The 12152-nt window shown below is 54.5% G+C and overlaps 1 protein-coding gene across 45 annotated transcripts in view; it reads left to right on the forward strand.

Annotated features, from left to right (window-relative positions):
* The window catches only part of CLN8 (CLN8 transmembrane ER and ERGIC protein), a 45416-nt gene that overhangs the window by 6396 nt on the left and 26868 nt on the right, over positions 1 to 12152 (forward strand). For 42 of the 45 annotated variants that reach the window (XR_003794186.1, XR_003794207.1, XR_003794209.1 and 39 more), the window contains 2 exons: positions 8266 to 8500; positions 8826 to 8937. Coding sequence is in view for 9 of the 45 variants with exons in the window: in XM_029226427.1 (XP_029082260.1) it covers positions 8266 to 8500; positions 8826 to 8937 (347 nt within the window). In the remaining 36 variants the exon portion in view is untranslated. Of the gene's footprint in view, positions 1 to 4377; positions 6987 to 8265; positions 8598 to 8825; positions 8938 to 12152 lie in introns of those variants that run through there. The other 3 variants (XM_029226432.1, XM_029226433.1, XM_029226431.1) reach the window with 3 other exon arrangements.

Consider the following 12152-nt stretch of genomic DNA (forward strand, 5'->3'; position numbering starts at 1 on the left):
GCAACACCCGATTGAAGGGACTACCCCTTTCCTGCTGTGAGTTTTGGGCACCCTGTTGAAGATCAGTTGGCCGTGTCTGTGTGGATGTTTTCTAGGCTTTTGATGCTGCTCCACTGGTCTGTGTGTTTGTCTGTATGGCAGTTCATGCAGTTTTGATTTCTGTAGCTTTGTAATATCGTTTGAAATCAGGAAACCTGGTGCCTCCAGCTTTGTTCTTTTTCTCAAGATTGATTTGGCTATTGGGGTCTTTTGTGGTTTCACATGAATTTTAGAAATTTTTTTTGTTAAAAATGTCACTGGGATTTTCGTGGGGGTTGCATTGAACCTATAGACTGTGGATTACTTTGGTGACCTCCCTAGTGAGTTTTTTTTGTTTTTCGTGTTTTTTTTATTTTTGGCTGTGTTGGGTTTTCGTTGCTGCACGCGGACTTTCTCTAGTTGCGGCGAGCGGGGGCTACTCTTTGTTGTGGTGCGCGGGCTTCTTATTGCGGTGGCTTCTCCTGTTGCGGAGCTCAGGCTCTAGGTATGCGGGCTCATTAGTTGTGGCTCACAGGCTCTAGAGCGCAGGCTCAGTAGTTGTGGTACACGGGCTTAGTTGCTCCACGGCATGTCGGATCTTTCCAGACCAGGGACCGAACCCGTGTCCCCTGCATTGGCGGGCGATTCTTAACCACTGCACCACCAGGGAAGTCCCCCTAGTGAGTTTTTTAGTTCAGTTATTGTATTCTTCAGCTCCTTGATTTCTGTTTGGTACATTTTTTTTACATTTCTGTCTCTTCGTTGACATTCCACTTGTTCCCACATGTTCTCTTGACCTCGGCGAGCACCCTTATGACAGATGCCTTCAATTCTGTCGGGTACATCGTGTGACTGCTCTCCAGTAGGGTTTGGAGATTGGTCTCATTCCTCGGTTTGGAGCGTCTTTGCCTGATTCTTCATTTTCCGTGACTCTCTGTTGGTGTCTGTGCATTAGACGAAGCAGATGGCTCTCCCTGGCCTCGTGACTGTCCTCACCCAGGAGAGATCCCACCAGTCAGCCTAGCCAGGGCCCTGGAGGTTCTCCCTTGACTTTCTCCCTCCCCAGGGAAGGGCAGGCAGCTGTGGCTCCTGTCTGCTTACATGTCTGATCCTGGGTGGGGCAAGGCTGTGTGTCCACCAGCCCAGGCCACCGCCTCCACCTCCTCTGCCAGCTGGACTGTGGGCCAGCGGCCAGGGAGCCCCCCAAACAGCTGGGGGGCTGAGCACGTGAACCAGCTCCTCCCCCTTCTGCGTGAAGCTGCGGGCCGGGGGTCTCTTCCTGACCCCAGGGTGCTGCCGGGGTCCCTGCCCGCTTCGGCGAGTCTGTCCCGGGTGCAGGGCCCTTTCGATGGGCCCCTGATTCGTCACGACAGAGTTTGTCTGTGAGCTGCTGCTCAGCCAGGCCTCCTCCTGGGGCCCCTCACGCGTCAGGCGCCTGGGCGGGGGCCTCTGGAAGCCCTTCCCCAGCTGGGGTGGGTCCACTGCTCAGGAAGAAGACAGACCCCAGCTGTGGGGCGGCCACCAGAGGGAGGCACTTTGTTTGGGGTTTTTTCTGTTTTCTCTAAAGTGTTCGGGTGCCGTTCGTTCAGGACGGAAAAGGGTGGTCCCAGAACCCACTTCTTCCCACTCGCCGCGTTCACCACGCGGCCCGTGTCTCCACAGCAAAGCTGTCCCCTCGGCTAAGACAGCCCAGGGCCCGTGTGCCTACACAGCCATGGTCTTGGTCTAGTTCAGATACTACTGAACCTTGTGAGTAAACGCCGTGTAAAACGTTGAAATCCTTTAAGCTTTTCATAAAGCTGCCAAGTTCTTGCTTAGTTGGGCATCAGGGTCCAGGAATCCTCACCATCGGGGTCTGATTTGATGAGATACAGACGGATGTCAGGACCCAGTGTCACCACTAACTTAACGTAGTTTACACCCCAGACGGGCTCATGCTTCCATTTCCTCCTCCAGTTTGATTCTGAAATGTTGTTTAGAAATAATAATAAATGAATTATACACTCAAACATCTAAACATGATTCATCCATGGAGACACTAGTCCAGATGCAAACGACGTGGTATAAAAAACAGTCAATTTATGTGTAAATAAGTATACACCAGGAACACTACCTGCTGGGACCCCAGCTATACAAAGTAACCTTTGCACGGTTAAGTCTCACTTTGTTACTGACCCTGCTTTTCTCAAAGCATTTGGTGATGTTGAACCCAAAAATTTCAGTGTCTGAGTAGGACCAAAAATGCTCACTTCTCAAGCTTGGAGTTTTCTAAACTTAATGTAATTACTGTATGAGGAGAAGTTCATGCTTCTGGTATGAATATTAGGAATTTAGGATGGCTGCTTTTAGTAAGTGGGCAAGATAATGGAAAGGAGTACATCTTGTGAACTTTGAAGGAAGCAGCAAGTGGAACGAAGACGGCTTGCTGGCCAGTGCCTGCAAGGTTGGAAGGGTGAGCAGTGACCCGGCCCCCAAGCACATGTAGCTTACTCTGCAGTTTGTATGTTCACCCCGAGACACACTTAGCTCACCTTCCCACTCTACGTTTTGTACATTTAACGTCCTTCAGGCCAGAGCAAAGGCTAAATCTTTCCCACGTGAGGAATCTATCATTGAGAACCTCAAACCTCAAGTGTTTTTGCGTTTGAGAAACATTGTTTTTTTGTCTAATTGCACAGTTCAAGGAATTTTACTTGTATAAGTCATGATTCTAGCATAACGTGGAGAATGCCTACCCATGCAATGAGTATAAAACTATTTCTGTAAAACTGTGTCCCTCGTGCTCTATGGTTTTCTTTTCCTTTTAAACATTGATATTTAGTCCATTTGGAAAGTATTTTTAAGTAAAAGATCCAACTGGATTTTCCCAGGAGGTGAGCAAGGATCCTAATGTAATTACATTATCCATCCTTTCCCTGGGGGTTCGAAATGCCGCCCAGTGCCAACTCTCCATGTATTTTTTTCACTTCTGCGTTTTGCATTGTTTATCTGTTATTTCTGAAGCATCATCGTATCTCATTATTTGCTGAGGCACCTTCAGCCCTCCTTGCTCTCGTGCGTTTACTCCACTGCGTGAGTGGCTTTACTTAAAGTTGTTACAAGTTGACAAAAATACTGATGTATCCTCTTATTTGGACTAAATCTGTGGATGCATTCAAGCAGGGAAGATGTAACGTCTTCTGAGTGTTTTCCATCCAAGCACATAATAACGTGCCTCGTTTCATCCAAGACTTCTTTCAAGTCCCTCTGCGGTGATGGTCTCGTTCCCAGAAGGAGGGGAAATGTATATAAAAAAGTTGAAGAAGCGAGGTCCGTCATCTCCTTCGTTTACTTGCCTCCCTGCCTTGCAGACCTCTGGGTCGCCCAGAGGCGGATCATCCAGGCAGGAGGCTGGGTTCTTTTTGCAGGATCTTAGTCCCCCGACTAGGGATTGAACCCGTGCCCTCGGCAGTGAGAGCGCAGAGTCCTAACCACCGGGCCGCCAGGGAATTCCCCTTTCTTTCTCTTTTAAAATGTCGTCACTCCAGAGGTCAGTTGCTGTGTCCCCCTGTGGCTCCGCAGGTGCGGCCGCAGTGAGGCCATGCCCGTTCCCAGCGTCACCGGGCTGCTGCCTGGTGAGGCGTCCCCACCTTCCCGGCCCCTCCCCACTGCCCCCTTTCCTCTTGCAAGTGCCAGACGTGCCCCTACCCTGGGGAGGCGGTGTCGGGGCGGGGAGCTGCCCAGGAGGACGCTCCAGCCCTGGCAGAACGCAGCGGGGAGAGGCCGGTGTGCACAAGCTCACGGGTCTGAGGTGTGTGGGCTGTCCTGGTACCTGTTGTCCTGGTGCCGGGCTGTCCAGGTGCTGACGTCCCCGCCACAATGTCCCGCCTCTGTGCCCACAGTGTGCTGTATAGCATTTTCAAGTTCCCTGTTTGGTTTTAGCTACAGCTAGCTTTAATGTGAATTTAGAATAATTTTAAGGCAAGTCCATTTGGGCTTGTGTCCAAGGTCTACTGGGGTAAAAATACCGAAAAACAAAGAAGTGAGGACACACATCTCATCCTGAGCTTGTCTCCTCTGAGAGCGTTTGCCCCTGGGGCCCGGCGAGCCTGATTGGACACGACCAGCGTGTCTTCCAGCTTCACTGGGTCAGCGTTGGGTAGTTGGGTAGTTAGTTGCTCGATGTGTGCACGGTCGGTCGAGGGAAGAAGCGCTGGAGGTGAGCTTAGAAGGTGTGAACTTTCCTTCCGGGGGCGCAGACCAGCAGGAGGCCCGCGCTGGGTGGGTCTGCGGGCGGCTGGGCGGGGCCGGGAGGGGGCGGGGACAGGGCGCGGCGCTGTGAGCCCGAGTCCGCCCGCCCTGACCCCGCTCTGCCCTTAGGCCGGCTGTGCGGACTCGCTGCTCTGGAGGCTGAACCAGTGGCTGATGGTCCACCTGTTCCACTGCCGCATGGTCCTCACCTACCACATGTGGTGGGTGTGCCTGGGCCACTGGGACAGCCTGGCCCGCAGCCTCTTCCCGCCGCACTGGGCGCTCTTCGTGGTCGGGCTGGGCCTCCTCACGGTCCTCATCAACCCCTACTGGACCCGCAAGAAGACGCAGCAGCTGCTCCACCCTGTGGACTGGAACTTCGCGCCCGGCCGCCCCAACGGGCCGGCGCCGCGGAAGAAGACGAGGTAGCGGCCTCGGCCCCGACTGTCCCCGCGGCGCCGACCCCAGGCCGCGTGAGTACTGACTTCCACGTGGCGCCGAGTACCTACACCTGAGCGCGCCTCGGGGACAGAGTCCCGCCGTGGTGACGTCACGGCTCCATGTGCTCATTCCCGCGAGCTTGGCCTGTGTGCGCCGTCGCCCCAAGGAGGGCCCGCGTGGACGGGTCGCACTAAAGCGTGTGTGCGTCTTATTCAACAGCCCCGTTATTTTTAGTTGGAGAGAACTGTCCCAAGAGAACATAATCCTGTCCCTCACCCTGCTGACATTCCCAGGGCTGAGGTGTAAGCCGCGTCTCCGCAGCGCCATCTCGTGGTGAGCGCGGGGCATCGGCCTGGCTTGCGGCTGGGGGAGGCGGAGGGGTCTTCTCACCAGGGAAGCTCATCCGGCGAAGAGTTTTGTTTCCGTTTTGTGTTTCTCTGTTGACACATTAAGAGAGGTGTTAGTAATCAGATTTGTCTAGATTTTAGAGCTGTTTTTAACTAAGTTTCAAACAGGTGCCCCGCCAGACCCTACCTAACCCCCTGGTTGGTGTCTCTCTGTAGGTTTCGCCAGACCCTACCCCCTGGTTGGTGTGTCTCTGTAGGTTTCAAGTCGGGGCATTGGTCACTCTCCCTGCGAGCTGTGGGTGGACCTGGCCCCTTGGAGTGCCCGGCTGCAGGGCCCCCTCCTCACCTCCCGGTGACGAGCCCGGGCACCACCTTTACCGTGTGGGGCCCGGGTGGAATCTACGCGCCGACCCGCAATTTTACTGACGAATACGTACTGACATCTTATTCTTGCCATGAGTGGGCAATTAAAATGAAAATCTCGTATTTACTGAAAGTGCCCTTGAACTGTTTTTGAAAAACATTTGTTGGTCGTGAGAATCACGTGTACCTTGTGCTTGGTCTGTAACTCGGCCCCTCAGAAGGGTGTGTGCTGATTTCTGGTACTGTGACTTGACTGTAAGTAGGTCAGGAGATGTGATACCTGCTTGTGTCATTTTGAGAAGTGTTTCAATCCTAGAAACATCCAGCAAACCGTGTCCCTGCTGAGACTTCTCTCTCCCTCGCTGAAGACCCCGGGCACCTGCCGCCCGCTCTCCCGTCCGCAAGCGGGGGCGGGGGCGGGGGGGGGGAGCTGCCTGTGTTTCCAGCCGGTCAGAACTTTAATAAAGTAACCAATGTTTACAGAACCCGAAAGCATGTCCGTTCTTTCAACACTGTTCACATTGCTGTGGAGGTTTTCTGTCTCGGTGATACAACTGTGATGATAAATCTTCACGTGCTCAAGGTTTGAACTCAGCTTAAGGTATAAAATATTTAATTTTTACGTGACCCTCACTGGGAATTTGGCTTTCCCCGGGCTCAGTCTCTACATCCTTCATCTCAGTGAAGGTGCTTTTGCCTCCATCCCGACCCGACTTCCCGTGAGGACCGCAGAGGCAGGGGCGTTTGGTCAGAAAGGGCCTTTTGAGGCTTGTGATCCAGCATCCAGGCACCTTCGCTGCCCAGACAGGTGCTGCCTTCCGGGCTGTGGGTGCTTTGCGGGCTCCGCCCAGCCCGTGCACAGACGGGACGAGGCCATAGAGAGAGATGTCGGGGGGTGTGCAGGGGGGCGTCGGCCCCTGGCCCTCCTCAGACCCCGTCTTTCTGATCGCTGAGGCTCCGCCAGCTGTCCCTGCTGCAGACCGCTGGGTTTTCCCAGGCGCCGCGCTGGCCACCGAGGGCTCCTCGGTTCCTGGTACGAACAGCTCTAGGAAGTAGGCACCGTCGATCCCATTTAGAGCTGGGGCCTGGGGCTACGAGGTGGCGCAGGCGGTCAGCGGCCACGCCCTGACTTTAAAGCCGAGGCCCGTAGACTGCGTCTACGGGCACAGAAAGCAAGAGGCAGGCCCCGGCTGACCCTGGCCACCAGACCCAGCTGCATCCGCGTACGCAGAGCACTGGAGCACTGCGGTGTCTGTCCAGGTACCGCAGCCCCGCGGGACAGATGCCCGGCCGCTGGTGAGCGAGGCCGTGGCGGCGTCAGCGGGCAGGTACGGGGGTCCACCGGGAAGGGCAGTTAGGAAGTTGGGAAGTGGGAGCGGCGGCCCGGCTCTGGCACCTGGAAGGCCGGGGCCGCAGGCGACTCTCCCGGGGCAGGGCTGGGGTCTCCGGGTTGAGCGAGAGGCTGGGCGCCCCTGGGGGGCCAGGCAGCCTTGTCTGCAGCACCCGTGTCTGCGTCAGGGCCGGTCAGGTGATGGGGTGATGGGCTGGAATGGCTGTCACGTACTTCAGAGTGTTGAAAGCAGCAAAGCAGGGGACCTGTCTCCTCTCCCTCTTGCACCGGCACTGTGCACACGGCCGGGCTCGGGATCGGAGCACGGGGTGGGGGTGGGGGGGCGGCTCCAGCAGGCGCCCTCAGGCTCCTCCCTCCTCAGGCCCTGAGCTCACCCTCATCTGGCCCTTTGCGACGGAGTTCCCCACGTGGCCGGCTGGAGCCCCGCGCTGGGGGCAGCGGCCACGGGAGGAGGGGACTGGATGCCAGGTGAGCCAGCGTCCCCAAAGGTCAGACTCGTTTCTAGTTGTAAGAGTGAGGTTGACACCCAAAATAAACCCCGAGTGATGCCCACCCCTTCATGGATGCATGTGGTTTCTTTCAGTTTACCTGTATCTTTACTAAACTTCTGCTCTAATGGGAGAGTTTATTAATTCAACGTTTCTCTTTTTAAATAAATCTTCCCTTTTTCAGTAACTAGACTATACGGTACACATTGTCTTGCCAGGTCATGTTTAGTGAAGTGGAAATCTCAGAAATCTGTTTTCTTCCTCTGATGGCTGGGAATGCACAGTGCTCTGGAGCGGACCCTGCCCGTCCGGGGCCTGCAGCTCTCCCCGCAGCCCGGCCGAGCCCAGCTACGCAGAGCAAGGAAGCTGCACCGTGACACCCCGTCCCACACGATGGGAAGGGCCGTGGGAGCCGCTTCTAACTTTCTGCCCCGGGGGGCCCACGGTGAGAACTCACTCCTCTCTCACTGTATGTATTTCCCTCTTACTCTCGTGCGGTTTCAGTGTCAGGTGCCGGCCTGTGGAGGCCTGTGGGTGTTCTCTGTGCGTCTGTGTACCCTCCCCTTGCCCCCCCCAATTCACATGCTGGCATCCTGACCCCCAGCGTGACGGTGTCAGGAGGTGGCGCCGGCGGCAGGTGACTAGGTCATGAGGGTGTGGTCCCGTGATGGGATCAGTGCCCTGACAGGACGCGAACGGAGAGCGTGTCCCCCCCTTCCCCCTCCCAGGTGAAGCTGCGTCGAATCTGCCTCCACCCTGACCCTGCGCTCCCAGCCTGCAGGTCTGCGGTGACCTGCTGAAACAGCCGGGGCTGAGTCACTGGGTCCCCGTGACCTCAGCCTTTTCTCCCTGCGGCCCCCAACCCCCCAAGTCAAAAGTTTCCCAAAATTAACCCAGCATTAAAATCCTCAGTTATTAAAGAAAGGTGTTGAAGGTCAAGTCTTCTAATCTGGAAGTGCCCTGTTGACATTCTACTAGAAAACTTTTACTTTGTAAACTTCATAATATTTACTTGTATTTCAAACAGAACCACAGTTGGAAGGGGGCACATTTCAGCCACAGTTTCTTTGGTTTGTATCGAGATCACCCTCAGCTCTTTTCCAAGAAATATGGAGCCTATTTGGTCCACTCCAGAGATTTTATTTCCGCACAAGACAGACCAAGAGCCCGGAATGTTGGAGCCTTCACGGATTTTGTGCAGAAAGCCAAGCTTCAGAAAGTTCAAGGCCAGCCACGCCAGGACTCTCATTTTCCGTCTTCCGGTAATTGCTTGATTGTCTCAAAATGAAACATGTATTCACTTAAAAAAAAAAGCTCAGAAAAACACCGCATTCACTGAAAATGATGGTTTACACTTTAATTTGGAGCCAGTTATCCAACCGTGGGTTAACCTTCGTCAGTTCGTCCTTTGCCGGCTGGGTTTGCAGCCCCCTCGCCCCTCAGCGCCCCCGGGTATGAGGTGGGCTTGGGAGGGTGGGAGGGGTCCTGGGGGTGCATGTCTTCTGCCAAGGAGGGTAAGCCTGGAGCAGGAAGCCATCACCCCTTCCTGCGTCCTTTCTGCCTAACACGCAGTTTTGACGCCCACAGGTTCCCCCACCCTTGTCACGGGGACAGGCCTAAGGCCCTGGAAGCAGGCATCCCTGGGGGCATCTCTGCGCTGCTGCACGGCCCGGCCCGCCCCCTCTGGATCGCCTGTCAGGTGAGAAGGACTTTCTGCCCTGGAGTCCCCATCCCCACAGGAGGCCCAGTTACAGAAATGCGAACCTTGAACCTTTTCATCCCACCGTGCTCGTGGTCTTTCATTTGGGTTCAGATGAACAGCCTGTGACAGTTAGCCCTCAAGAGAGGATGTTTCCAGTCTGAAGCTGCTGACCTTTTTTTTTTTTAAATGCTTGGCTTTTAAAATTTTATTTATTTATTTATTTATTTATGGCTGTGTTGGGTCTTCGTTTCTGTGCGAGGGCTTTCTCTAGTTGTGGCAAGCGGGGGCCACTCTTCATCACGGTGCACGGGCCTCTCACTATCGCGGCCTCTCTTGCGGAGCACAGGCTCCAGACGCGCAGGCTCAGTAGTTGTGGCTCACGGGCCCAGTTGCTCCGCGGCATGTGGGATCTTCCCAGACCAGGGCTCGAACCCGCGTCCCCTGCATTAGCAGGCAGATTCTCAACCACTGCACCACCAGGGAAGCCCTGCTGACCTTTGTCAAAATCATCTTCGTTGACGGAGGGGAGACGGCGGTGGCGCGGGACTCAGCACCCTCTCAGAAGCAAGGCCCCCAGAAGTGTGCTCTTTGTTCCATTTTATATTTATCTTCAACTTTTTATTTTGAACTAATTTCAAACTTAGAAAAAGGTTGGGAAAATAGTAAATACAAACAAACAACCCCATACACCCCTTACCTGGGTTTACCGATTCTTACCATGTTGCCGCGTGTTTCGCCCGTCTCCCGGCTTCCCCGCGTCCGTCACCCCTCGATACTGTGTGCGTGAGCCTGTGACGGAGGACGTCCTCCTAAGTAGCCTTACCTGGCGTCAGCCAGAGAGATGGCACAGAGTCTGCACTTTGGTCTGATGTGCAGCCAGGTGGTTAGCCGGGTGGCCGCCCCGTCCATCCTCCTGTCCTCGCCCTCCTGGCCTGGACGCAGCCCGGGATCCCTGCGGCCTTCGGGTGTCACGTCCCTCAGCCTCTCTTTCTCTTCGACAGCCTGGGTATTTCGGAGGAATAGCAGCCAGCTGTGTGGTAGAAGCCCCCCCTGAGGGTGGGCGGGTCGGGAGCTCTGTCAGGATTGGACTCAGGGACGCATTTTTGGCTGGAGAACCAGGTAAGCGTCGCTGTCCTTCTTGGGCCTCAGACCCTGAGGCGTTAGTGTGTGAAACTCGGTGGCCGGGTCGCGGTGTTGTCTGGTTCTCACTGGACAGTTGTCATCATCCCTCTTGTCATTAATGAGGAACGTGGGGGGAGGCGGTGACACCGACGGTCCCGTGTCTGCACGGAGCCGCCTCCTGCCCCAGGTTTACCGTCCGCTCACAACCCCACTCTTCCTGCAATGCTCGCGGACCGTCAACTTCCCGATTCCATCGTTCCTTCCACATTGATTAGCCACGTTCTGTCGTAAATAGAATCTTCCCACTTTTAATGCGTTATCAATACGGGCTCATGGGTTCATTCCGTAGCTTTATTCTGTGCACAGCAGGTTGTAGGTTATGTGTAACTCCCTGTTGTCCTTATACATTGTCCCTGCTTCGCCAGGGGCGTTCAAGCTGCCCCCAGTGTCCTTTTTTACACCCGTCGTCGTTTTTGATTACCTCCCTGTTTTCTCTGCGACAGGATGCCCTCGCACTGTGTTGTCCCTGTGCTGGATTCACCCGTTTCTCCGAGGACCTGGTTCTTTCGTGAGGTTCTTTCGTGAGGTTCTGGGAATCGGGATGTAAGTGTGCCATGTGCTCATTGCTAGCGGGTTATCACAGCCTCTAGGCCCTTCCGCCTCGCACGCCCCATCCTGTCCTGCTCTGCAGGGACTCTGGCTATGGTATCAGTGAGGTCACACATGGGTCACACGTCCATATGTGCACACAGATGCAGAACTGCCACCCGTGGACAGAATCCAACAACCAAGAAGAGTTTGCAGAATTTTTTTCTTTATTCCGAGGGTGTACAGTCACAGTGCTCTGTGTTCAGTTACTTAACCTCCTCCTTCCCCACCTTGCCTTCAGGTGATCATGTTATTAGAGAGACAGTCCTGTGCACTTGTTTCTTTTTGCATTCAGTGTTAGGGTTTTCTCCAATTCTTGTTAATCTGATTGTATTTTTTTGCACATGTAGAATATTATCCAGAAGTCAAAACTGTTCAAAACACTGTGTTTAGAGAAAGGTCACTGCCTTCTCTGTTGCCTCCATCCTGTTCTCTTTATTCCTCGTGACAGATTTCATTCATGTTAACAGCTCTCTTGAACTATAATTCACATACCATCCAATTCATCCATTTATCAAGTGTACAGTGTGGGGAAAACAGTCAATAATTATGTAGCATCCTTGTGTGGTGACAGACGGTAACGGGACTTACCCTGGAGATCCGTTTGTAATGTACAGAAATAATCACTGTTGTATATACTGGTTTGAGATGCCACTTCTCTCGAGCTGGATTTTCTTGGGCGCGTGGCTCCGTCTCTGGTCTTGGTGTCCTCTCCCGTTGGTCATTGTTGGTCAGTCCAGCGGTTTTTCCATCATAGAGACTCTGTGGGTTGTTTCAGTGTTTTCTAGCTACTTTTGTGTATTTTTCCAAATGAACTGTAATATCATACAGTTTTGTTGAACTGCAAAAAACAAAAAAAGGGGGTTATTGGTCTTTTGTTGAGTTCTCATTCATTTCGCAGTAACTTGGAGGCGTCTGACATCTTGGTGGTGCAGAGGCACCAGTCCCAGGACAAGGAAAGCCTTTCCACTTGTTCACGTCTGCTCTTCCCGTCACCAGCACTGCGCAGCCAACCGCCCACAACTCGGTGGGTTGAAACACCTGCCGCTTCTCAGTCAGGAGTCACGGGTGGTTGGCTGGGCCCTGCTCTGTTCTATGCGGTCACCCAGCCGCCCTGCAGGGCCCGGGGCAGCTTTGCCACCTGCGGGAGGGCTGCTCCGGTGAGGGCCTCTCCTCCACGTGGCCTCAGGCCTTTCCCGCGGCAGCTGCGCAAGTTCAGAGGACTTGTGGCTTCTCAGGCTCATGGTGCAGAGACAGGAGGCGAGGCTGCCAGTCCCATCCTGCCTGAAACTCTCAAGCATCCTTCCTGCCACATTCTGTTGTCACAAAGCTGACCCAGACCCAAGGGCAGGCAGGCGTGGGACCCTGGGCTCAGCGATAGCCAGGCCAGAGGGTTCGCGGCCGGCTTCAGTCTGACGTGTCCGCTTCTGTGTGTCCGGGAT

Source organism: Monodon monoceros, unplaced genomic scaffold (genome assembly GCF_005190385.1).
Source record: "Monodon monoceros isolate NGI ecotype Baffin Bay Population unplaced genomic scaffold, NGI_Narwhal_1 Super_Scaffold_17, whole genome shotgun sequence".
Lineage (NCBI taxonomy): Eukaryota > Metazoa > Chordata > Mammalia > Artiodactyla > Monodontidae > Monodon > Monodon monoceros.